The sequence below is a fragment of the Pipistrellus hanaki genome, assembly GCF_964339955.1.
Source record: "Pipistrellus hanaki genome assembly, chromosome: X".
NCBI classification, from domain to species: Eukaryota; Metazoa; Chordata; class Mammalia; order Chiroptera; family Vespertilionidae; genus Pipistrellus; species Pipistrellus hanaki.
This window is the reverse complement of record NC_140524.1, coordinates 23825244-23852199: the sequence shown is the minus strand read 5'-3', so window position 1 is coordinate 23852199 and position 26956 is coordinate 23825244. Positions and strand designations below refer to the sequence as shown.

Genomic DNA, 26956 nt, shown 5'->3' with positions numbered 1-26956 from the left:
GCTTACAATTGACAAAAAAACTAGTGTGGAATTTGTATTGGTGCCAGACCTATAGTTCTGTGAAATCAAGGATCAAATCTGTGGTTTTTTTCCCTATTGTCTCCAGCATCTGACACCCAACGGGTATGAAAACCTAGTTGTTAAATAAACAAATGTTGAAGAAGCCCACCTAGAGCCAAGAGTGAGCATTGCTTCCTGGAAATCATGGGTTTTCTGGTGACAACCTTTGCAATCTAACCCAGGGCAACTGCTGGCCCTACCATGTAGCAGCCCCAGGAGAAGTGTGACAGAGAACAAGCCTGAGACAAAGCATGAAGCTTGGGTAATGATTTGTTTGCCACTGTTTGGATCTATTTCTCTGGTTTTTGAAGATAAGGAAATATCATTCATGCATCTGTACATGACCCAAACAGAAGATTTCTATTTGGGCAAAGCATTTGCAGAAAAGTGAAATTTATAAAGAGACAGTGGAACTTTTTGAAATACCTTTAGTTTCATAGACAAGACACTCTAACCCAATGTTTCAAAATGGAGATTATGGATTGGGTGTGTCCTGGGGTTTGGGACCAGGATTAATATACACACTAAGCCAATAGGTTTCAAGGTCCCTGTTGGCAACTAATGAGATTTTCTTATGCTGAATATAAAGCTAGGTGAGAAGGAGGAAAAGCAATACATAGTCACCATACATGAGAGCTTACAAAAAAGACCCAAATGCATTTTGACGTTTATTTATTTTTTTTTGTTCCAAAGAAATCCATGCAAAGAGAAAAAGAGAAAGAGGATACACATGATAACCATGTTCTAGCAGCCAAACATAGGAAAATTATTTGGCACGACTTGGTTTTTCTTCTTTACAAAAGGGCAAACTCTACTATTACTACTACTACTACTACTAAAATGTACCTGCCTCATAAAAATCCCATTTCATTTCAAAAACATAACACATGGTTAGTCTTCTACTTAATGGCTAGAGGAGGTATATGAGATTAAAAAATATAAAAAAAAATTAAAAAGGTGGTTCCTGTTATAGAGGAAGACCACAGGGTGCTGAAGGGCAGCACGGGTGCTGAGCACTAGGAATTTAGTGCATCAGGAAGAAAAAGCACACCACATAGATCGCCAAGCTGGTTAGAATCTTCAGGGGAGAAGGGCCATTCCCACCGTTGCGAGAGATGATGACGATCTCATTCTCATTCTGATTCACATGTTGCTTGCTTCCAGGAGTATCGTCCACATCCAGATCATAAGCCAGTTCTGACAAAAGTAAAGAAGAATTTTAAATACAGGATTACCAACATTATTAGATGTACACTATTCATGGCTCAAGCACTTGTTTGGACTGTTGGGAAGGAAAGCTGCAGGGCCATGATGGGAAAGTGTATGTGGGGGAAACAGATGAATGAGATAGCCAGAGATCATACCAACAGGGAGCAACCTGGCTGTTTCCCTCTCCACTGTGGCTGCATCCATACCCTGTGATGCACATTGGGCTTTTGCAACATTTCCTCCCTGGCAAAGCTCTACTTGAAAGTCTATTTTCACCAGATCTCACTGTTATCAAAATCTAAGGTACAGTGTGGGTGACTACATGTGTCTCCTTTTGTGTATGTGTCAATGGGGAAGGGATATTTTGGACTCTCAGTGCAGCTTTCCTGGACCCCATACAGATCCCCCTCCTGGGAATCTTGCTTTACAAGATTAAGGATAGGGTAGTTTGTCATTAAAAGGTGTTTTCTTTTTCCCAAACATTTCTTCATTTATATATATGGTCTTTCGTCACCTCTAAAACAATCCAAAGAGAGTTAAATCAATTTAATACATAGGATTTAAACTAATTGTAAGCAAATTAAGACTAAGGAAATATTAATGGGTAAGGATCTTCCTCTCTAACTGCCTACCATTTACAATATATTCATGATTCTGAAAAAGAAGTTGGGATATTGGGGTTACCCTAATGAGAAAGTTTCTCAGAAGGCAAATCTAAGTAGATCATGGTTTGTTAGAAAATTCAAGATGTCTAGCCCTGGTTCAGGGCTCAGTTTCTTTCATTTTTGCTTTCCCAGTTTTAGAGCTCAAATCTACTCCCTAAGCTTTTTTAGCCTCAGTCACTAATGTTTCTATTTCAATAGCTTGCGGGGGTGACGTGATGTGAGCAATTTCACCAGCCAACTGTCCTGTGGCCAATGGGCCTGGAAAGAGCCCTGGGTGACACTGAGATACATAGCATCAGGCAAGAGGAAATGATTGGCATTTTATAAAGGGAAGGAAGGAGAAGGAAGGAAGAGATCCTCTTACAGGGGATGAAGCAGTAAGTCACAGGAAGAAAAGTGTGAAGACTCAGCTGGTCCAGGATGAGTTTAGAGGAGGGCCCAGGATCAGGGTGGCTCTGAGGCTGACATTGGTTAGAGCAGGCAGCAAGGTGAAGGTGATCAAAACTAGGGGGGATTACATAGATAGCAACACCATTTTCCAAAAGGGTTATTGCAGTTTATAATTCCAGCAAAGATGAGGAAACCAAATTTACTGTTCCTCAATTGAAAAAGTATATTGTAGTCAGTATATGATGATATCTCAGGGGTTCTTTAATTTGCATGTACTTGAATTACTCGTACTGAACAACATTTTCTATTTTAGTTTACTAATTATATCTCTCAATACATAACAGTTCACATTTTTTTGCCTTTTTACCTAATGGGTATTGACATTTTTTCCTATTAATTTAAAAATATTGTTGAATCGTTTGACTATGTTATTCAATGCAAATATTTTATTGTGTTACTAATCATAGTTATTTTTCATGGCTGTATAAAGAAATGACTTTATCATTTTTAATATGCATGAATTTGACTATATTTTGCTCCTCTAAAGCTGAGAAAGTTTTTTTTTCTTGAGCGCCAATAATAATTAAAATAAAAATTTCCAGGAAACCCTTTTACCCATGGAAAAGAAACTCAAAAGACTGTAATCTAGATTCTCTCTCTCCCTAAAATAAATACATACAAAGAAAATAAAAAGAGGAAAAGAACAAAGAGTAACACTTTACTTAGAAATCAGATCTCTTTTTCTGAAAGGTGAACTATGCAGAGCACACAGAAAAGGCTGAGGTCAGCTGTCACTCGGCAAGGATAACACAGGCTTAAGTCATGATCAGATTTCATCAAAATTGAGAACACATATGGTTATATCTGTTGAAAGGCAGCCCTGGGTGTCACAGAAACCTCTCAACTTAAATGAAGAGAAGTATTTTTTAGGATTTACCCGAATGAGAGCACTCTCAGAATCACTTTCAGATTTCTTTTTCTGGATATTCCCCATTTCCCAAAATTAAAATGAAACAACATCTATTAATGTTGCCACTAAGCACTTATACTATTTATCTTGCTTTTTAAATAATCTGCAAGCACTAAATAATAGTATCATAGTAGTTAAGGTAAGCCAAGCAGTTATCTTGATTCCAGCAGTTTCTAATCCTTTTGCCACCAAAGACATCTTTTCTTATTTCTATCTCTTGGACCCAATATTTTGAAATGATGAAAATGATTGCCAACTATCAAGTCCTCATTGTGTGCCAAGGTATTCTAGTAGGCTATTTAATGTTATCTTATTTAATTAAACCTTCATAATAATGTCAGGAGATATTATAAATCCCATTTTAAAGATGAGAAAGGCCAAACTCAGGTCAGTTTCCCCCCCCCATACGAAGACAGTGGGTAAATCACAGAGGTCCTGCTTGAATGCAGGTCTTACTCTGAACCTCATATGAAGCTATACCATCTCTTGGGGAAAAAATGTATACTAAACAGTGATTAAGCATTAAGTATTAAGCATTAACAGACTCCTTGAAAAACATTCTTGATTAGTGAAATACATACTACCAGAATTCAGGAACGAACACATCCAGTTAAAACTGTTTTTTTTTTTTTTTTCTGCACATTCAAATGAGTCTGGCCAGCAAGCTGGCCAATGGAAGGAAAAACGACTTCTACAGCATAATTTTGGGGCCGTGGCACTGGACTTTACCGAGAAGCCAAGGAATGGAAGAAACACTAGACATAACACCCAGTAGGATATTCCTACAGTTTCAGTGGCAAGGGGAAGCTGCGTCAGATGAGGCAGCCCAGTAATTATTTTGAACCAGTCAAATTTCTTTCTGTAAACAATATTTAAAGATAATTCTCTTGCTCTATTTACTAAAATATTCAGTTGTATAAAGAATAAAGTAGCATCGACACACACACACAGCAAGAGAAAAGTCAGTGTTTCCACATAAAACTGATCACAAACTTGATTAAGTAGTCTTAGCAAGCTTTGTGAAATATTGAGAAGACCTCTGGGTTTGAGAAGCCAGAATGGGAATTATCATATCAGTTCTATTTCCCTGAAGAAATCAGCACTGATGGCCAGGACCATTAGATGCCCCAGGTATAAAGTTGGGTCAAGTCTTCTACCTACAAAGGGCCCTAAGAACTATTCAGATGATACATTGCTATGCTTCCTAAGCTGTGGCTACAAGTTTCCTGAGGCTCCCAATTTATATAGTATGATAGCAGCAAATGTATTCACCCAATCCAATAGCCAAGTTTCTAGGGCTTATATTGATTATAGAGTTCCAGCAAAGACACACTCTGGGCCTAGGCCACGAAGATTAGAGAGAAAAGGGACAGTTTAGCAGAAGAAGCATTATGGGAGATAGAGGGAATATGAGTTTTGGTCAAAGATAAATTTGGACGCTCTCCAACAGGGGAAATACAATCCAATTTAATTCAACAAGCTTAAAGATAGCCAACTACTTCCTAAGCATTAAGCTAGAAGGTTGGAAAAAGACTTAGTATTTGCCTTCAGGAATCCCACACTCCAACACTCTAGCAAGGGAAATAGACTAGTAGACAAATCTACTTGGAAGAATGTAGAAAGGGCACAGAAAAAGGCATAAGCAAAATACCATGGGGATAGAAGGGAGATATAAAAATCTCAAATAGAAGGATCTGGGAAGATTTTTTTTAACAGTTGGGCTATAATTAATACCATGAATAATAGGTGGAACTATAGCAGGGCTGGTGAAATGGTTATTCATTTTAGGCAGAGGGTTCAGCTTGAGCAAAATTACAATATAAAAAATTGTCTGTAGGGTATACTTAATAGGAACAACTAGCCTCTATATTGGAAGAGAGCACAGAGTATACATTGTTGTGAGGTGTGTATGTGTGTATGTCTCTGTGTGTGTGTATGTCTGTACTGTGTTGTGGGTGATAAAAGGTAAGGCAGGAAGGACAATTAACAGCTAAATCATGGTAGATTAAGAATGCGAAGACTTTATTTTGTGGGCAATAGAGAGCATTGAATTTTCAGTAATGAAACCACAAAATCTGGTTTGTGTTTTTTTAGAAAAATCATTGCTAACAGTTTGGAGGACAGCCTTAAGTGGGAGAGACTTGTCAGACATCTTGTCTTGGAAAAAATAAGCCTGTGGGAACAGTATCTGGGGATTAGACAGTAGCAAATATAATTTTAAAAAAACCTGACAAAGCTAAATATACACCAAACCAAAACTTTCTCAGTTTGCTACAAACCAGATGTACTAGGGGAGTCACCACAAACCATTTTATTTAAAATAATTCATATCTAATGTTCATAAGTGATTTTTCCAGAACATATCTTTGTTGTATTAGGTACATATGTTAAAATGCACACAAAATATTTCTGGCTTGCAGTTGATTATCAATGAGAAACTTTTGGGCCAGCGAGATTTTCATGGTAAATCCAAATATCTGTTTCCATTTGTAATCAGTTTTAACTATGCCCAGAGGGTAGGTCTAAGAATCTGTACTGATTACTTCCCAATCCTGATTCTCATTTTGCCATGTCCTCTGTGTTGCAGATTAGATAAACCCTTTAACATAATTATCAGTCATTAAGGCCTGCAATTTATGTTGAAAGTTTTTTCTGCTTTTTCTGTTAGGTAAAGTACTCAGTGTGGAATGTTCTACTATTTTACAGTCTCCTGGTGGAGTTCCTCAGGAGGCTACACCAGACTTACCGTGTCATTGGCAAGTCATTATCCACTCCTCTGGGACCCAGTCACCCCATCTGCTAAATAAGGGTGTTGGACTGGATGGACTCTAAATTTCCTTCTAGTGTTATTTCTCTCTGATTCCAAGGCTCTTAGGGGCTAGTGAGGGACACAGTTTGCTGCAGGCTGCAATCATTTCTCTGCCCACAGCAGCCAAGGTGGCTGCCCCCAGCAGAACCTCCATCAACAAGTAGGTTCAATCAGTTGCTTCTCTTGGAATGTAAGTTTTTCTGGTGATCATTATCAGTTACCAAATTTTGAATCCTCTTTCTTCTTTAGCGATTCTAATACTGGATAAGAGACACCAGCAATAAACAAGTCCATGCTGGTCTGTCATTATTTTCTTTAAACTCTGTCCTAATAATTTCCACTGAGGCGAATACACACAAAGCTTTTGAGGGAGAAGTGACTGGACCTGGGATACATTAAGCAGTCATGCACAGGCAGCCAAAGAAGATCTCTCAGCCAGTGAGATAAGCCTTTGTTTGGGCCCTTACAAAGCCAGTGAGGTCTTAAGTATATATATAACTAGAGGCCCAGTGCACGAATTCATGCACGGGTAGGTCTGGCTGGCCTGCCCCAATTGGGGACTATCAGGCTGGGCTGGCTGGGGAAAGGAGATGAGGGAGGTTGGCCGGCTGGCCCTGCCCCCAATTGTGGTGGGAAGGTGATTGGGGGCAGGGCCAGCTGGGGGAAGGGGCCTTGGGCTGGCCTGGTCAAACTCCCAGTCGAATTCCCAGTCGAGGGGACAATTTGCATATTAGCCTTTTATTATATAGGATAGGAAGCAAAGCTCATGGCATCAAAGAGGGAGATGCATCGCTCTAGGGCAGCAATTTTCAAATGGTCTGCCACAAAAGGCACATTGATGTGCCACAAGAATTTTTAAATCATGCAGTACCCAACTATTTAGTCAGGAGCACTGACCTATTTTCTCTTAGATTGTCAAATAAAAAAATGACAACAGCCAACACAAAAATAGCCATCTGGTATGAATGAATCAAAATTATACCTACTTTTAAAATCAGATTGACAGAAAATATAGCTTTTGGTGGTGCCACAGAATGTTAGTAATCAGTTTATGTGTGCCATGAGACAAAAAAGGTGGAAAATCACTGCTTTAAGGGTCTCACCCTCACCAGCAGGCAGACTTCACAGGGCAGTCTGAAAGAAGAGCTGCTATCAAAATGCCAGGGGAGAGAATGCTGCTGTTGAGCCAAACATGGGGGTTTCTTTCTTGCCAAGCTTACACCAGCAGATGGCTTCAATCTGGTCCCAATATAGCAACAGAGCAATACTGCTATCCCTGTGTTTTGCATTTTCTGTGTACAGTTGGCCTCCAAGACATGAATATGTGAAGCCTTCAGTACATTACTTGGCAGACCTCAGAGGCTGAAACTGAGGAAATCTCGGGAGAAATTATGTTCATTGCACTACTGCTCAATCTGCTGCCCATTCCCACAGAAGCCCTTGGGCTCTGCCATTCACATATGAATCCCAAACAGAACTTGGTTTCATTGTCTTATCCTCAACACAATCTTCCTTCATGCCATACCAACCCCCCTCCCCTCCTATGTGAACTTTCAGGTGTGAAATGACTACCTGGACTTGAAAGAGAAGAAAGTGACTTCGTGAATGACCCTTGGGGTTCTGAGAGTCCAGCCTCTCCGCAGGTGTGGCACCGGGCCCTGGCCCAGGCCTATGTTGCTGCCTCTGTGGAAGGGCAGCATTGGGACCTGGACAGCACAGCACCCTTTTCCGCTGCCTCTGTGGAAGGGGCCTTGGTGCTGGATTGGTCCACACCGAGGCCTCTGCAAAAGGGACCATGGGACCGCCTTCCTCTAGCTCCTGTGGCTGCCATGAGAGTGGCCTTCCTCCCTCCGCTGACCCTCGCCCTTGCAGCCGCTGTGGTTTTGTCAGGAAGGATATCTGCATGGTCGTCCGGAAGGTTTCTGGTCTAATTAGCATACTACTCTTTTATTAGTATAGATAGGCTGCTACTGTACTCATTTAGGTATATCATGAGTAAAGTCATATTTCCAGACACAGAATAACTCTATTCTGAAAATATGTCAGTAATAAGTGCTGATACAGGTTCTGGTCCTCCTCATCAGCACCAGAATTATCACTACCTTTCACAGGAATGTCACGACTATTACTCTCATGTCCACAGATCCTTCTCCCCAAGAATGCCTAACAGCTTCACACGAATCACATCTCTTCAAAGACTGTATTTCCCATGGGAAGTAATGGGCTTGAGAGTCAGTGGAAAAGCCGGTGACAAAGATACTATTCACTGAGGGCCAGGAGAGAAGATGAAAAGAACAGGCTTAGAGAATGCAAGGGAAGAGACCATTTTAAAGAGGGGAGAGTTTGCATGGTCAAATGTTATAGAGGTCACAAAATGTATGGACTGAGAAGAAGCTACTGGCCCTCCTCATGTCTGTCAACTAAAAAGTCATGGGGATTTTTGAGAAAAGTTTCAATAGGGTGACTTGAGGAAAGAATAAGAGTTGATTTGGATTCACAGAATACTGAGTAGTCTTCAAAGAAGTTTGAGAGTGAGTGAAATTAGGCACTGTTACTTTAACTGTGTGTGAAGTACTGTGGCCTTGCTATCAATACTACATCACCTAACTAGTCTGTACAACCAAACTTTGTTAGAAGGTGCCTCTACATTTCTGACTCAAAATGGCTTTGGAACTTCTGTTTGTTGTTATTCTAAACAGCCTTTACTTTTAAACTCAAGTTAAGTTAGGTCTTTTGGAGATTTAAGCATTTAAGTACTACCCTAGAATTGCAGATATAGTTCCTCAATAGGGAGTGAAGGATAAGGGCAATTTTGTCAAGGATTTTTTATCCGAGGCTAAGTATTTTAAGAAAATTTTATACAACCTCTGGAAACTTACACTTATTTTTGTGACTCACAAAAATGATGTGAAGCTGAAACCAAGTTAAAAAACTGATTTAAAAAATACAGTCTGTCCTCATTACTTTTAACAGAAATTTAGTAGTTTAGATTCACCAAGCTCTGTTTATAATATAAATTTCAGGCATGATGCAGTACAGAGTTATGTATACATCACTGGGGTTTGAGGATGCAGAAGGAAAACACAAACTGTCACTTGTAGCCAAATCCAATTGTTGTTGAGTGATCAGTAGAATGAGGGAGTGACCTTATAATCCCTTGGAGTCCAAGCTCCGAGATGTTCAATGAAAAATTATTTGATAGAATTTGAGATAGGGCTTTAATATAATGCTTGAATGGGAAAACCCAAAGTCTGGTAATCTTCAATTTTTAATCAGCCATAGTAAATCTTACAAAAAGTGTATATGAGACCTAAAATGCTTACAGTGTCCTGGTAATGCCCCAAAGCAAGGAAAATTAATATTATAATAGTCAATAGGTCAAAATGGCTTACATTCTGAAAAATACTCAGTCTGGGTGTGAAAACATTGAAGGCCAGAAATCAACAGCAGGCAGGTATCCTCATGAATGAATGATAGAAAGCCTTCCTCAGCATCAATGGACTTTGGAGGAATTGAGACTATTTTCCACTCAGTTTACTTAGAAGAACACATTGTCATCCTGACTCTAAACTCCTACCTTCCCATCTTCTGATCTAGACTGTCAGTAATTCCCCATTCTCACATTCACACAGGCATCATCTCCTCTTGCCTTCAGCCTCTCTCCTTTTCCACTCCACCACCAACCCCATAGATAAAATAATCATTGCTTTTCAATGGCCCATTGCTATTCAGAAAGAAGAAATGTTCTATTCTGTGACAGCAGGAACAAGACAACATTCTTCCTAAATCACATGTCTCTCTTTCTCAAAATCTTCCAATGGTTCTCTACTGTATGTGGGATAAAGCCCTCATTCCATAACATGACATTCATGAGCTTCTGCATCTCATCTTGTCTTCTTTTCCAGTTTCAACTGCCCATATATTTTCTCAAGTATCATATATTGTAGTCATATTATCCCATTTATCATTTGCTGAAAATGGCAAGTATTTTGAAGTTCCCATATTTTTCTTCATGCTGTTCCCTCAGCCTGGGATATTCTCTCTCTCTCTCTCTTTTTCTCTCTCTCTCTCATCTTACACGATACCTCTTCCAGGAAGCATTCCCTTCTCATCCACCCAAATTAATCACTTCTTTCTCTGACTATTTATTGGATTGTACTTGTATTATATCACTAATTTCAATCTGCCTCATAGTTGATTAGTCATTGCTATGTTCCTCTCCTCAATTCGACCATGAGCCCCATCAAAGTAAGAAATGAGTCTTTTTCCTCTCTAGCTCAAACACAGTACAATACTTGGCTAGCACAAACATTTTTTAAAAATGCTGTTGAATGAATGAATGAATGCATTAATCAATGGCTACATGAATAAACACTTATTCCCAGTCTACTGAGAGTGTGCAAGTGAAGGGCTACCTCCTTAGTGGAAACACTTCCCAAAGAGTCTATTCTCAATAAATAGATGATTTCCTTAGGAGAAGGAGTCCTGCCGAGCTATGATGAAGACAAGGCAAAAGAAGGGCAACGGAGGAGGCTCTAGAAGTAAATGGCATGGCTAAATTCCTTACCTCTAGATTCCAAAGCTCTTCTGACAATAGCAAGTTCTCATTACCAACAGCAGGGTGAATAGAATCTACAAAGATTATTTTCTTATTTCCTCTTGCTGCCTGGAACATGATGGCTTGCTATGTAAGCAGCTGACACATGCCATGCTATACAGAAAATAGGTTTTCTGGTGAGCAGATTCCATTTATTTTGCACTTCGTACCTTCATTATTGGGTTCCCACACTTTTGACCCTTGCCTTTGCTTCACAATCTACCTACCTCTGGGCCACACCCTGCCCTTTCCATCACCACTGATTCCCAAGTTTAGGAGTCGCTGGTGATTGAAATTTCATTGCCTGTTTCTGTGACATCAAAATATAGTTTCATTAATGAAGTCTCTTGGCTATAATACTACAAAGCATTAAGATTTCAGTCCCATCAGTACAATAAAGCAAGCCAGCACCCTATTCCCCTAGCAGAGGTCTGTGGGATGACTGCCAGGAAAATACAATTACATGCTGGCACAGGAATAAATACAATTCCTTAACCTAAAAGTTCTGTTTTCATCCCCCCCTTTTCATTTCTCTACACACTTCATTTTCTCTTTCCATTTCTCTTTAAACTCATGTCCTATGTCCAATTATTCTCTTCTGTCCAGTCATTGCTCTACTAAACATTATCTCCTGTCTCCACAATGTTCGTTTCCATATTGTTAGGCAAAGAATAGGTTTAGAATCCTCAGATTTTGAATCTTATAAATTCTTTTCTGTTCCTCCCCACTTTGATTTAAACCTCTAACCTGGGTTTCATTTATTTTAGAAAATGTTCTAATATCTCCTTCCTTAAGCTTCCACCACTGTTTTATTTCCTTATTGTTCACCTTTCAGCACCATTCCTGCTTCTCAACTCAGATTCTGTTATTCTTTAGCATTGCCTGATCTCCTGCACCTGCTCATACCCCCTTTGCTCAATTTCCCTTCTCTCTTTCAGGTTTTTCTTGCCCCATAACCATATCATCTTAGTTACTGCTGTTTGATTACCTTGTCTTTCTTCTAAGGGGAAATGATCTAGACTTAAATAAAAAAAAAAAAAACAACTTTCTAATACTTAGTGCAATCAGAAAATTAATGCCTTCAGGCTGTGAGATCTATCTCCAGAGTTATCCATGACAGTTTGGGCAGTGATTTGGTAGAGATATTGGTGAAAGGATTCAAACATAAAACAAAGTTGAAGGTAAATAACTTCTGATGACACTTCCAAACCTGAATTCTAGAATTTCAAGTCTTTAGAGGTCTCATAGCAGGTGTGAAGGGTGAAGAGACAGAGTTCAAGTGACCTTTGCACTTCTATCCTTTGACACAGACACTGTCTGGAGGGAAATCTAAAGAGAGTGCTTTGGACCTTCTCTTAAAGAAAAGGATAAGTGTCTTTTGTGAATCACAACTAGTGTAGAGAGGAGGGCTTTAAGTTTTCCAAAGAGTTATCAACCAAGACATACTTTAAAGAGAGACACTACTGACCTGCCTAAGGTGGGGAGAAAGAACCACATAATCTTTTCAGCTTGCTAAACTGGGGCTAGGTTTAAAAAAAAAAAAAATCATGTGAAAATACATCTATGTCTATATCTATATCTATATATAATAAAGAGGGAATATGCTAATTGACTGCCCTGCCCTCAAAGATGGTGGCGCCAACAGCCACAAGATGGTGGCACCCAGTCCCCTCAGCCCCCCAGTCACCCAGGGCTTAGCTGAGGCACAGGCAAGCCTCTAATGGTGGCTGCTCAGCCACCCAGGGATACCTGAGGCTCAGGTAACTGGGACCAGCTGAGGCTTGTGCTGCTGGTACTGGCAGCAGCAGAGGTGTGATGGGCCATCACCTTCTCCTGATTGCCAGGTCTCCTCCTGTTCCTGAGGGTTCCTGGGCTGTGATAGGGGGCAGGCCGGGCTGAGGGAAGCCCCCTCCAGTGCATGAATTTTCATGCACTAGGCCTCTAGTCTTATATAATAAAGAGGTAATATGCAAATTGACCCTCATACCCTCTCACAAGATGGCTGCCCCCATGTGGTGGTCAAAGATGGCCACCACAAGGTGGCTGAGAGGGGAGGGTAGATAGGGGTGACCAGGCCTACAGGGGAGAACAGTTGGGGGCGATCAGGCCAGCAGGGGAGGGAAGTTGGGGGCAACCAGGTTGGCAGGGGAGGGCAGTTGGGGGTGACAAGGCCAGCAGGGGAGTGGTTAGAGGGTGATCAGGTTGCCAGGCAGGGGAGCGGTTGGGAGCCAGCAGTCCTGGCAGTTGGACATCCCCCGAGGGGTCCCAGGTTGGAGAGGGTGCAGGCTGGGCTGTGGGACACCCCCCCAGTGCACAAATTTTGTGCATCAGGCCTCTAGGAAAAAAAAAGTAGAATGGAGAAAAAATAATGTGGGGATGAGGGGACTTGGCACTGTCATCTTGTGGCTGTGGGCACCACCATCTTTGAGGGCATGGCAACCTATTAGCATATCCCCTCCTTATTGGATGTGGGTGCTGCCACTTTTGCGATGGTGTGAGAGTCAATTAGCATATTCCCTCTTTATTATATAGGATGGTATGGATGGTCATGTGAGGGCACTGCCTATATAGAAGGTGAAGCAACCAAGTGGGGAATTGTTTACATCGAATTTTTACCTACTAATGAGGAAGGATTAGCAGTAATTCACAGGTCATGAGTCTGTTTTATTCTTCTTAAAAATATTTTTAAATTAATTTCAGAGAGGAAGGGAGAGGGAGAGAGAGATGAGAGAGAATCATAGATCGGCTGCCTCCTGCATGCCCCACTCTGGGGATGGAGCCTGCAACCAGGGCATGTGCCCTGACTGGGAATTGAACTGTGACCTCCTGGTTTATAGGTCGATGCACAACTACTGAGCCACACCAGCATGAAGGTCACAGACATTTTGCTCATAATGGTATCACTAAGGACCCAAGGGAATAAAAGTCATCAGATAGAGAAAATTCATTTTGGGAATGTGATTAGGACATAACTTGGAAGGAACCAAGGAGAAGGCAACTGAGGAGAAAGAGCTGAATGACTCTCATACAAATAGCTCTGTGGGCATTAGAACAAGTTCAAAGGGAGGCAAGAAAAGGTAAAAAGATGCCAAATGGACAAAACCTATTACATCTTTATGCCAAATGGCTATGAAAATGTAAAATGGAAAAAGGAAAATTCTACTATAAAAGGTGGCAGCCAGACAGTCAGATTACTAATGAAAAGTATAAAAACTAGTAAGAAGATATTGAACCAAAATAAAAAGAATATGCTGTTGGCAAAAAAAATGAACACTTTAATTAAATAAGGTCAAGGGTAGCTCTGGTTTCTTATAACTAAGAAGGGGCATGAGTTTTCCATATTGTTTTTACCTGTCTACAGAGTACATCAAATATACTCATTAACCAAGACAAATACATCTATCTTACCATTGGTCATGTCAAAATAAGAAAGGAAATGGCCAAGAAGATCAAGGCATCATACTATAAGTATAATAGAGGTATCAGAAAATGAATGATCAGATTTTAGAGTGAAAAGACTTTGAAGGGCCAATAAAGAAGCTATGTTTCAATACATTAAAATGTAATGATTAACAGCAAAAACAGATAAAAACTGGGACCTTATAGCCTGGCAACCTAAACTTCTGGATATATAAGTTAAAAAGATAAATATGCCGACCATTTTGCAATTCATAAAAGGAAGCAGGGAATGGGGATGATCATACTAATTGCTTGATGAAAAACAAATCAAACATATAAAGTAGTTTTTGATATTGCAAGAGAGTGAGGGAGGATCAAGATGTGGCACCAGTAATCTCATGTACTTCCTGCCACTTTATTTCATGGGGCTTTTCTCAAACATTAAAAAGAAAAGTCAGATTGAAGTTTTCCTTGGAATCATAGCTTGCTCCAAACTAAATTCCAATGGATTCTTTTTTTTCTTCATCTTTACTTTTTAAATAACTTTATTGAGGTATAATTTAAATACCACAAAATTCATCCATTTCAAGCAAATTTCAAGTTACAATGCAATAATTTAGTGAAGTGTATAACCACAATCAATTTTAGAACATTTTCATTAGCTCAATAGCCAATAAGATCCCTCATGCCAGTTTATATGTATTCTTTCTTTTGAATCTTGAGCTCTCTGCAGCTTCTAATACTATTGGCCATTCTCTGCCATGAAACTTGGTGCCCCTCTTACTTTCTGACACATCTTCCTCCTGGGTCCTTCTTCTGCCTCTCTGATCATTCTCATAGAAATTCCATTTCACTTGCAGGCTGTTTTTCATAAATTCTATTTCCTTTGCAGACTACTTTCCTTTCTCTTGGCCCTCTCCTCTTCTCACTTTACAACTTTTGAATGCTGTCATCTCTGCCTCTAGTTTTATCTATTACCAAGGATTTCTCAATTTACTAAAAAGTAAATGCCTCTACCTAGCCGTATAATTTTCCAAGTGAGAAATCTTCAAATCACCTTCTATTCTTCCTCCTTTTTTATGCTCCAGGGCTAATTAATTATTGCATCCTGTAAATTGTTTCCTGAATATTTTGTGAATTCTCCTTTTCCATTGCCATTGCTTGCTATTGCTACTGTTTAGATTATGTTCTCATCATCTCTCACCTGGAGGACTGTGGAAGCCAGCTGTTTTATCTTCCAGCAAACCATCCTCCACATTTATTTTCTATGCATATGCCTATTTTATGCATAGAAATATTTGCATGTTAATACAAGTAGAATTGCCTCATCCCTTTTAATCTTCTCAAGAAATACCATAGCATGAATATTATACATTTAGCCATTTTCCCTCTGATTGTAATTTAGGTGTTTTTTTTTCTTTCTAATTTTACCCTGGAAAAACAATGCTGTGGTGAATATACTCTAACACACACCTCTACATTTATGTATATTATACATGAATGTTTTATATATATATATATAATCTGGTGTGTAGGAATTAAGGCTGCATGGGAAGTAAATTGCAGGACAGTAGGACAGAGTTGGGAAAGAATGGTTGGAAAAGACTGGGAGAGAAAGGAGATATTTTCTTTAAATTGTGATGTAGAGCCCTGGCAGAGTGTCTCAGTTGGTTGAATGTCATTCCCATGCACCAAAATGCCCCTGGTTTGATTCCAGGTCAGCGTACATGTCTAGGTTGTTCGTTTGGTCTCCAGTCAGATGTGTATGTTTCTCTCTTGCATAGATCTCTCTCTCTCTCAAAAATCAATAAACACACACACACACATATATATACACATATATGAAATTTTTAGAAAAAAGGAAAAAAGAAAACCAGTATTACACTAAACTACAGAAATTGGATTGTAGATCACATCCTAGTATATCGATATAACTTGTCATAATGGTCTGGTTGTACCCATTTTACTATTGTTTTTAATTTTTATTTTTCACAATTTTATTTTGGAGGATGTTGAGAATACTTATCAGAGAAGAGAATTTGAATCAGTAAGAGGGTGAAAAAGAAGTCTTTTGAGAAAGTGCTAAAGTAAATATAATTGTCAGGTGAACCTTGATACACTTCTAAAATGGTGACATTTGGTCCTGAGACCCACTTGACCTAGGATTTTTAAGCCAGTAATAAGTTCATACTCAGCCTGCAAATCCACAACTGCATAAGCCCCAAGCAACAATGTAAAGTGAAAATCAAAATGAGCAAACTGTAATTAGGCATGCAATTACACCAGAGAAAGCAATTTACTAACGGAATTACGATTAAAGATGCATTCTCCTTAAACAGAGATTGTTTTCTTTGATTTGTCCCAATCAGTACTCCGTATGTCATTCAGAATACCAGTCAGACAGCAATTTCTGTTGTCTTTTTAATTTTTCTGCCAAGAGATTAAAAGAAGTAAGTTGAGCTCCTCCAGTCTCTATAATTTCCTCACAAATGGAAGGAGTATTAACAGAAGCCTATAGAGACAGATTACAGCTTAGGTCACCCAGGGGAGAAATCTGAAGCCCCCCTTTGACTAACAAGAAGGTAAGTAATCCTCAAATCTTTTTTTCCTTAGTATTAAGCCTAAAACCAAGTTTAGGGGGCCTCCTTTTCAACTTGATTTTTTTTTGTTTGTTTCACCTTTCTCATGCCCCAGCCAGCCAGTCAGGCAGGCAGCAGTTAGAGGGTGTGGGGCCCTGATAACAGACATAGGCAGCATTCTTCACTTAAGGGTTTCTTTCATCCTATCTTCTTGACCTCACACTACTTTTTCCTTTTCACTATAGCTTCTTTCTCTAAAACCTCTTCTAAACCTGGTCATTTCCAGAGTACTTATTTTCAGGGAAATAAGGTTAAAATATATCAAATTATGGGTCTTTGGTATCATTACATGAGTCCTTCTGAAACATTTTGGTTTAATGTATATTATCATGAATAACTCCTTGAAGTGGATGAATGTTGGATGTAACAGTTTGAGTACTGGCAATATTTTTTATGTATAGCAAGCCTTAACTTAAAGTTGTTGATAGATTCTGCAACTTTAAGTGAAATGAAGTATAACTAAACCAATTTTACTATATGTGTTAATTGATATAAACAATCATTAAATTCATATGGCATTCTTAATGTTATAAGGAAACTACATTGAGGAAAACGATGTTATTGGAAGAACTGCTGTATTGGGAGTCAGGCAGGCCAGGCACTGAAGATATAAGATAAGACATTGAGCTGAACCTCAAGAAGCTCTCCATCTAGCAGGAGATACACATGGTATAGAAATGAACATGAATTTAGGCACCTGTTGTTTGCTAGAAATTGGCCTTGAGGAGCACTCTATCATGTTAAGATGAGGTGAGTATGAAAATAATTGTTTCCAAGTTAGAATGTGATCAGTACCACAAGGAGGCACAAATCAAGTGTGGGAATTCTGAGCAAAGGCAGATCCTGTTGAGGGTTCTGAAACGGAAACCTGGGAAAGTCTCAACCATAGACCTCTACTACTCTGCCCTTAAGCAGAGAATACTTTCTTATTCGGTGCCGAAGTCATACTACTTTTCAAGTGAGATAAGATATGTAAATATGAATTTTAAAATTTTTAAAAAATATATTTTTATTAATTTCAGAGAGGGAGGGAGAGGGAGAAAGATAGAAACATCAATGATGAGAGAGAATCACTAATCAGCTGCCTCCTGCACACCCCTTACTGGGGATTGAGCCCACAACCCAGGCATGTGCCCTTGAACTTGGGAGGCCAACGCTCTACCCACTGAGCAAAACCAGCTAGGGCATGAATTATAATCTTTATGTGCTTCACAAGCAAGTTACTTGTTATTTGAGAAAACCATGAATGTTAGACTTTTCTCTGGAAAAAGATGCTCTGGAACCTTAGGCAAAGCTCTCATGCTTTCACATTACCTTCACCCCCCCCCCTTTTTATGTTCTCTCTCTCTCTCTCTCTCTCTCTCTCTCTCTCTCTCTCTCTCTCTCTCTCTCCTCTCTCTCTCTCAAATATATATCTAAGCCTAATATGCAAATTGTCCCATCAACTGGGAGTTCGACCACTTGCTATGATGTGTACTGACCACCAGGGGACAGTGAAGAACATTGTGGGCATCGATGGCACTGGCAGCAGGCAGCAGTGGAGGCACTGCTGGCTTTGATGGGCCCCAATGAGAGCGGGATTGCGGTGGGATGGTGGAGCAGGTGAGCAGGCAGCACCAGGACAAGCAGGTACGAGGGGCCCGATTGCCCTGCCAATCACCCCACAGACAGTGACCAGTGGTGGTGGTGGTGGTGGGGCCGCCACCTGGCTCCCAGGCCCTGAGGTAGCTGGGCAGGGGGCCCGATGACTCAGGCAGAATGGGGTGCGTGTGTAGGTGCTCAGGTCCCCAGGTGCTGATCTGGGCCCAGAGGTCAGCTGGGACCTGCCCTACCATGTCAGATGCTCATGCTTCAATAGCTGGCCAGGCCTAGGAACCACATTCATGCACAAATTTCGTGCATCAGGCCTCTAGTGTGTGTGTGTGTGTGTGTGTGTGTGTGTGTGTGTGTGTGTGTGTGTGTGTATTAAAGGCCAAGTGCATGAATTCGTGCATGGGTGGGATCTGGCCAACCTGGCCAGGGGGAGGGGACATGGGCAGTTGGCCAGCTGGCCTGCTAGTCGAACTCCTGGTCGAGGGGACAATTTGCATATTAGCCTGAGAGGTACCACTATGCTAGCAATGATTGCCCTCCAACTTCCCTCACTACCTTCCTCCCATTGCCTATTTTATTTTTTTTTAAAAAATATGTTTTTATTTATTTTTAGAGAGAGAAAGGGAAAGGTATGGGAACATCAACCACTGCCTCCAGCATGTCCCAACTAGGGATCACGCTCACAACCCAAGCATGTGCCCTCCTTGGGTATTGAACCCTTGGTTCATGTGTTGATTTTCAACTACTGAGCCACCCTGGCTGGACCCATTGCCTATTTTAAAATATCAGCTCACCTTAGGTGAGAAGCACATTGGTACTGTCATTATGGGAAGGTTTCATCTAGTAGATTGGTAAATAGAGATTATCAGCTTGAATTACTGAAATTAGCAAGGCTAATGCAATGTCACTATTCAAAACAGTGCCAATTTGGAGTTTCTTAATGGCCTCAGGAGAGAGAGTCTTTATATATCCTACAATCTCTCTTCATTCTTACCTAAATTCCTTCTCATAGATGTCATGAATGGCCTGTTTTGTAGCCAACACAAACTTTGTCCAGTAAAATAATGTAAGGAACTCAGAATGAAAAGAGATTAGCTGTTTCTGGCTCTGTTATTTTAAAGCAGAAATAACTTTGGCTTCTACTGATTCATAGACAAAGCATGGAATACAAAGCATGTTCAACTCTAGATTCAGCATGAAAAGGACCTTAAAATATGCCCAAGAGCAAGTAATGGACTTATTAAAGGAAAGAAAAGAGGCACCTTTCACACACTCCCAAACTCTTCAGTCCTATCACATCAGTAATCTTGCAGAAGAATTTCATTTTATTTACATTTCTTCTCCCTTTAAATATTCTCAGGACTCATAGGGAATCAAATTTTGAAGTTTGTAAGACATTAATTTATTTATGTTAATTATGGGGGAAGGCAAGTAAAGTGCACAATGGATAAAACCTGGAGCACTTGCATGATTTCAATAAGGATTAAAAATCAGTTCTGTAGTTTTGATTGAACACCTGATAATTTATCATCAGGTTTCTTTTGGAAAGGAAATTTCAAGTATCTTCTTTTGAAGATACTTGTGATTTTCTGTTCGGAGATTTATTTTATATTTGATAACACAGTGTGAACTGCAGCATTTGGGTGATTATGAAAACATTTATAAAATGATAATATGAAAAGCTTTCAAGCCACAGTACATAAAGCATACTGTACAGCTCTAAAATATACACATGTACACAAACTTTATGAGAACTCAAAAGAATAAAAATAGTGCCTGAAATACTTTTGGGCATCTTGGAATATTTGTGTGAAATAAAAAAAGGTGAAAGAGTCATGAGAATTTTCCAAGCAGCATGGAAAGAAGGCAATTCTGTTTCCCCCAGAGGGGGAGGTTCAATTCTGTTTCCCCCAGAGGTAGTAGGTTCTACTCTTTATTTTTTCCCAAGATTAAGAATAAATGACTTAGTGCCTGTGCCTCAGTCTCCATCTTCAATATAGTTAATGTAGTAAAGTAAGGCTTAGATGGAATTTGAACAGGCAGGTCTGTTTTGATTAGATGCTAGTCTGTTTCCACAGGATTAGTTAGGAGCAGGGATCACTGCCACGGGGCCATGGTGAGAATGTTAGAATCTGAAAGGGCAGCATTAGCGACTGAGTATCCCAGGCTCCTAAGCTTCATTTTCAGAGGTCCATCACTTACTGGCTACGTGACCACAGTCCTTTAAATCTGAGCTTTTACTTGCAAATTGAGGATGATTCTACTGCCTTCACAGGATGATAGATAAAATTAAGATAATATCTATGTTCCAGTTCCTGGACCAAAGAAAGGGAAATGTTCAGGAATAGGGAGAAAGAAAACGGACATGTAAAACATGTTTCTGCCACTGAATAGAAGTAGGGGAGAATTATGCAAGGCTGAGTTTGGGTACATTTAAACTTTGTTTAGGAACCAATAAATAAAGCTGGGCTACAAGATTCCAAAGCACTTGGGGAGGAGGGAAGTCAAGCTGATTATCTAATGCTATGGAAACAATACACAAAAAAAAGTTGTTTTGTTGAATTCAAGTTCCTTTTTATAGAGTCAGTCTCACTGATTTGTATTGAGATAGATTGAGATTGAATATGCAGTTAGCTGTAAAAACATTAGAAATAATTCAATTTATAAATTCTGCTCAAATAAGAAAATAAAGAGACCATAACATATGATGTTTAGAAGATATAAAATGTTTTCTTATATAAAGTACCAGCAACTATTTTGAAATGCCAGGTCCCAGATTTTCAGATAGAAATCAAGCTTTATTACTGATGAAAATCAACAAGCTAGCACATCAGATATTTTTGAAATAATAAAGTCCAAAGACTTGCTTTTGCCCTTTGAGGCAGTTTAGCCTGCTTGGTTCTTTTATTTTCTGATAAGGTTTCCCTACATTTTATTTCTCTACAACCAGGACAGAGGGCCCAGGCATCAGTGAGTATTTTATTTAGCCAGGCTCAACCCTACTTCCCATTTCCACTGTTCATACCCTGACTATTTATAAAGATGTGGTGTTCTTTTGCCCTTTGACATGGTAGGGTGGGGCTTTGGCCAACCATTTCATCAGGCTTTGTGTCAAATTCTTAGGCTGCTTCTAGAAGTGCGCTGGAGAAGAGTGTGCTAGAGAGGTTAGGCCAACTCCAAATTATGAATTTATAACCTAGTATAGGAGTTAAGGATCTTAAAGAGAACCTAGGATCAAGCCTGGGATTTTGGCCCACCCTAGAATGACCTGCCATTGTTAATTTGGTTTGGGACCATTTATCAACCTTTAACTCTGCAACCAGTTCATCAGCTTCTTAAGAGAGATAAATCACAGAAGTGATAGGGATCTGTAGCCACCAAGAAATCTGACAGCCCCATGATTATTGTACTTCTACCTGGGACAAAAGTGAAAAGAAAACAACTGTATCTTTGTTCCCTTCTTAATTACAGTTTCACTGTAGTCCTTCCTTATCCTTTCAGAAATTTGTTGAGTTCCTGCTATCCTATAGCTGAGTTGGGCAACCTTCCTGGACTGGCACTGCTCAATCAGTATGCAATCCTCTCAACATGTCTCTCTCACTCATCTTTTATATATATAAAAGACTAAGTGACTGACTGTACATCTGTCTGACTGGCTGACCAACGGCTAGTACATATGACACACACTGGCAGTTCAAAAATAAATGTTGACTCGTGCCTGTGTCATATATATAAAGCTCTTGCTGGAGCCAATCTCAAGTGCGTGTTTCAATCTGTCATTGTAGATCATGAATTTGGTTGTTTTTGTTGACAGTCTGAAGCTGAAAGAAAGCAGCGTTGACAGAATATGTCTGAAGACCAACTATTAGCACAATGTGCCTCTGACACTTCATCTCTGACACTTCTATTATAGAGAAAGGATGAATAGTGATATTAAAACATTTCTTCTAATTAATTTCCTTTCAATGTGCATGAATCCGTGCACCAGGCCACTAGTCAAAATACATTTCTGCAGGGCCCTGCATTTTGTTTAAGTGGTGATAGATGGTCATGAGAAAATCAGAAAAATCTCATGATTTCCAATTATTTATACTGTATACAGCCTAGAAGTACAAAAAAGATTTAAAAAGGAGGCAGTGTAGTGTAGTGGTAAAAGTCCTGGATAGGGAATCAGAAAACAGAGCTGTCAGTATTGGTTTAACTATATAACAACTCTGATTTTAGAAAAGTTATAAAATGTATCTGAGCCACCTGTAAAGCAGGGTTGCTGTGAGGAGATGTGAAATCATTTAGCATGGTGTCTGGAGTAGAGTATGTGCCCAATAAATGTAAGCATTCCATGAAAAGGTAAACAGGAATGGGAGATCCCTGACCCCACTGGGCCCTCAAAATGTAAAAGGCCTTTCAAGGTCTTATGTACTGCATGCCAAAGTGACAAAGCTTATAAGGAACTTGAATTCTTGTATACATTTTACTCCTTCTAAAGTAACAATTTACAAATTCTTTTTCCTCTCAAGGATTCTTTTGGCAGAACTAATACAAATATGTTAGTAACACAAATCACAAGAAGAATGAAAGATGAACAATCAATATAACCACTATAAAAATATCAGAGAGATGCTCTTCTTTCAACTGTTTCAAAGTTGCTAAGTTTTCATGCTGGTGTCTCCTTTTTAAACAAATATGTTCCTGCAGATGGTTTATATCCTTTCCATTAAACTGTTGGATTTCATATGTATGGGAGATGATAGGCAAAGATGCAGAAACTATCACATCTTTAATACCCCAGTATAGTATTATCAGGCTTTTCCACCAACCACTGCTCCATGTTCTTCCCAGCTTCATCCCATGTTCCACTCCTGACCCCACAGTAGCCTTACAAGAATGAATAAAAGCACATCTTGAGAGCAGTTGCCACATCTCTTTTCAAAAGTCACCAGTGCCTTACTACTATTCACTTTTGTATCTTTATTCCCCTTGAGATCAGGTACTGTCATAGGTAGCCTCTTTATTCTCATTGTACCTAACACTGCTAGCCAAAAAAAAGGTGCTCACTCAGTCAAAATTTGTGAGTTGAGTTGAAATAATTGGCCAAATTGAATTCTATCTATGACCACATTCTCTTCATTCCTCATGCCCTCCCAAGTTAGTGGAGATGAGGGAAGTTTCCTGTGCTGCCCTTAGGGCCTCACTACTTATACTATCTGTATACAATTAATCAGGAAAAAACTTGGGAATCTTTGAAGATCATAAATCCTCACTCCAGGATATGTTTTTTTTTTAATTGATTTTTTTTAGAGAGAGGAAAGGAGAGGAAGAGGAATACTTTTCTTTCTGAAATATAGAGAAGTTTAATTGAGAAATCAACTTGGAATTCAACATACTCCATGTATCTGCCAAAACAGGATTTCAGAGAAGCCCAAATCCAACAAATAAAAACTAGAGCCCATTTACAACACATGTTTTCCTCTTGACTTTACCAGAGGGTGCAGTTTAGGTGAAACCAAAGCATTTCTCATTTATTTACACATAAAACATTTCATGATCTTTTGAATATACCAAAAAACTTTATGAAAACTTTCAGAGATTCTATGAGAAAAAGGAAGTCTTATTGGCCAAAGATAAACAAACTTCCAAACCAGTTGAAATTTGTTTAAAAGCTAACAATGCAAAATTCTGAATAGATTCAGGCCTTAGCAAAGGATGAAATCCAAACCCTACACAGAACAAAATCTCAGAGAATAACCAGAAGGCTAAAATGAAGAACCAAGTACCCAATTTGCATTGCTTAACCTTATCCCCAATTTAGGAAGAGAGAAAGCTGCAAAAATGAGTAACAAATGAAGAATCGAATAAAGAATCTTAAAGAAGCTGTCCAATGAAGATGAGTTTTTAATTTTGGAACCACAAACCTTTAAAACAGGGGTCTTCAAACTACGGCCCGCGGGCCACATGCGGCCCGCAGAGGAGTCTGATCCGGCCCGCCAGGTTTTTTGGGCAGTGAGCGCAGCTGAGGTGTTACAGTAGGAATTAGTAGTTCATATAGTCCGGCCCTCCAGCTCTCTGAGGGACCGTGATCTGGCCCCCACTTTAAAAAGTTTGAGGACCCCTGCTTTAAAAGCTACCATGTCCCTGCTCTTTTTCTGTTTTCAGCCAAAAACTAGGAATATTTCAGAAACAACTATAGGATCCTGGTGTGTGTGTGTGTGTGTGTGTGTGTGTGTGTGTGTGTGTGGTGTGAAAGAGAATGCAAGAGAGAGATATTGATTCAGAAATTATGATCCCAGTTCCTAGAAATTGGGGACAAGAGGCGCTTTTCTTCATAAGAGAGTTCACTGCTGTGAATATTGTTCATCTTCATTACTATTGATAGAAGTTTTAATTGAAGTAAAGATGCAGCTTAAATTATAATACATTTGAAGCATCATTCCAAACATCATTCTTCAAGCAGAAAGATATTTTATTTTTCTGAGCAAACTAACATTTGGTAATTAAATGTTATATTTCAAACTACTCAGTGCTGAATGAATGTTCGTATCCATTTTACGGTTAAATGTGAGACACGTGGACTATAAACACCTATCCATGTAGTTTCCTATTAGCTACAGATAGTAAGCTTATAAGAGCCAACTCCTTATTGCATAATGAGTATTAGCAGATGGAAGTTATTTCTGGATTACATAAAATTTGGTTATGCTAGAAACATCAGCTTTAACACATTTGTATAAAAAATAACATTTAAAAACAGAGGTATTAACAAATATAATATTAAATGGACACATCTGTGGATGACTCATTCTAAGTTAAGTAAAAAAATTTTCTTAAAAGCATCCATTTTCCCAGATCCTTGTAGAATTGGGCCCTGTTAAGTTTGGGTTTCTGTTTTTTCTCAGCCTGAGATTCACTGCCTTCACTAGATTGATTTACTGAAAAGCAATTAGATACACAGTGTAGGTCCTAGAGTCTGGAGTTTGGCTCCATGACCAAATGCCTAAAGTGATTCACCATTCCATTGTCGGTCCTGGGCCATCTTTACATTGCTACAGCCAGTGTACCCAATTTTACTAGAAACAAGATATTCTGTGGTTTGATTTTAAGAGAATTCATATAAGAATTCAAAAACATCTCATAAGAAATGGTTCTTCTGTGTTCAAATCTTAAACTTACCTACTGTGAAAGTCTGTGAATTTATTACTGCATGGCTTTACAAATTTATACATGTGTATGGAATAACTATCACGAGAATTTAGACTCATAAAAAGTAGTTTTTCTTTTTCACTTTTTGTCTTAAAACTTACACCTTCGTTGATCATCCTATTTCATTTATTTGATGTTTATTTGCATTACCTTATAAATCTGTGAGAAAAGTTTTGCTGACAAAAGGCAATATTGAACATCACTAATGTAGGAAATTAATTCCAGAGGGCAGTTGGCGGAGACAAGAACAGCAGGGGAGGGAAGTTGGCGGAGGGGACAAGGCCTGCAGTGGAGGACAGTTGGGGGGACCCAGGCCTGCAGGGAAGGGAAGTTGGGAGAGACCAGGTCTGCAGGGGAGGGCAATTGGGGGGGACCAGGTTGGCAGAAAAGGGCAGCAGGGAAGTTGGGGCAATCAGGCTGGCCAGGGATCAGTTAGATATTGATCAGGCTGGCAAGGGAGTGGTTAGGGGGTGATCAGGCTGGCAGGCAGAAGAGATTAGGGGCAATCAGACAGAGACAGGCAAGTGGTTGGGAGCCAGCAGTCATAGATTGTGAGAGGGATGTCCGACCACCTGTTTAGGGTGGGATTGGGCCTAAACAGGTGGTCAGACATCCCTCAAGGCGTCCCAGATTGGAGAGGGTGCAGGCTGGGCTGAGGGACACTTCACCTGCACAAATTTCGTGCGCTGGGCCTCTAATTAATAGAATAAAACCCCATGATTATTTCAATTGATTGAGTAAAAACATTTCACAAAATTCCATACCCTTTTATGATAAAAACACAATCTATGAATAGAAAGAAACTTCCTCAAACTGATAAAGGGAATCCACAAAAACCCAAAGCTAATATCATACTTAAGGATGAATACATGAAAGCATTTCCTGTTAATATCAAGCACAAGAAATGTACGATGTTTTGACTCTTCTATTCAACATTGTACTAGATGTTATAATCAGTAAAATCAGCCCAGAAAAAAAGCAATAAAATGCATCCAGATTAGAAAGGCATCTAGATAAGAAGTGAAATTGTCTTTATTTTCAGACAACATGATCCTGCATGTATAAAATTCTAAAGAAATTACTAAAAAAATATTAGAACTGATAAATGAGTTCAGCAAGGTAGCAGAATACAAGATCAACTATAAAATTAATTAGGTTTCCATACACTTCCAATGAAGTCTAAAAATTAAATTAGGAAAATAATTAAATTTACAATAATGTCAAAATATTAAATACATAGGAGAAAATTTAATAAAAGAAATGTAAAGCCTTACCCTGGATACTACAAAATATTGTTGAAAGAAATTAAAGGAGACCTAAGTACAGCAGGCCCTCAACATTGTTTACTGCAACATTATTTCATTATAACATTGATGAGATTCCATAGTAAGTTAACTCTTGCTTATGTTGGTTATAAAACTGGTTTCA

At 39.3% G+C, this 26956-nt stretch overlaps 1 protein-coding gene across 1 annotated transcript in view; it reads right to left on the bottom strand.

Moving 5' to 3' along the window:
- Positions 1-715: 715 nt before the first annotated feature.
- Positions 716-26956, bottom strand: part of GPC3 (glypican 3) — a 341076-nt gene continuing 314835 nt past the window's right edge. Inside the window, exon 8 of the mRNA XM_084870253.1 lies at positions 716-1257. Coding sequence (XP_084726379.1) covers positions 1085-1257 — 173 coding nt within the window. The 3' untranslated portion in view covers positions 716-1084. The remainder of the gene's footprint in view (positions 1258-26956) is intronic.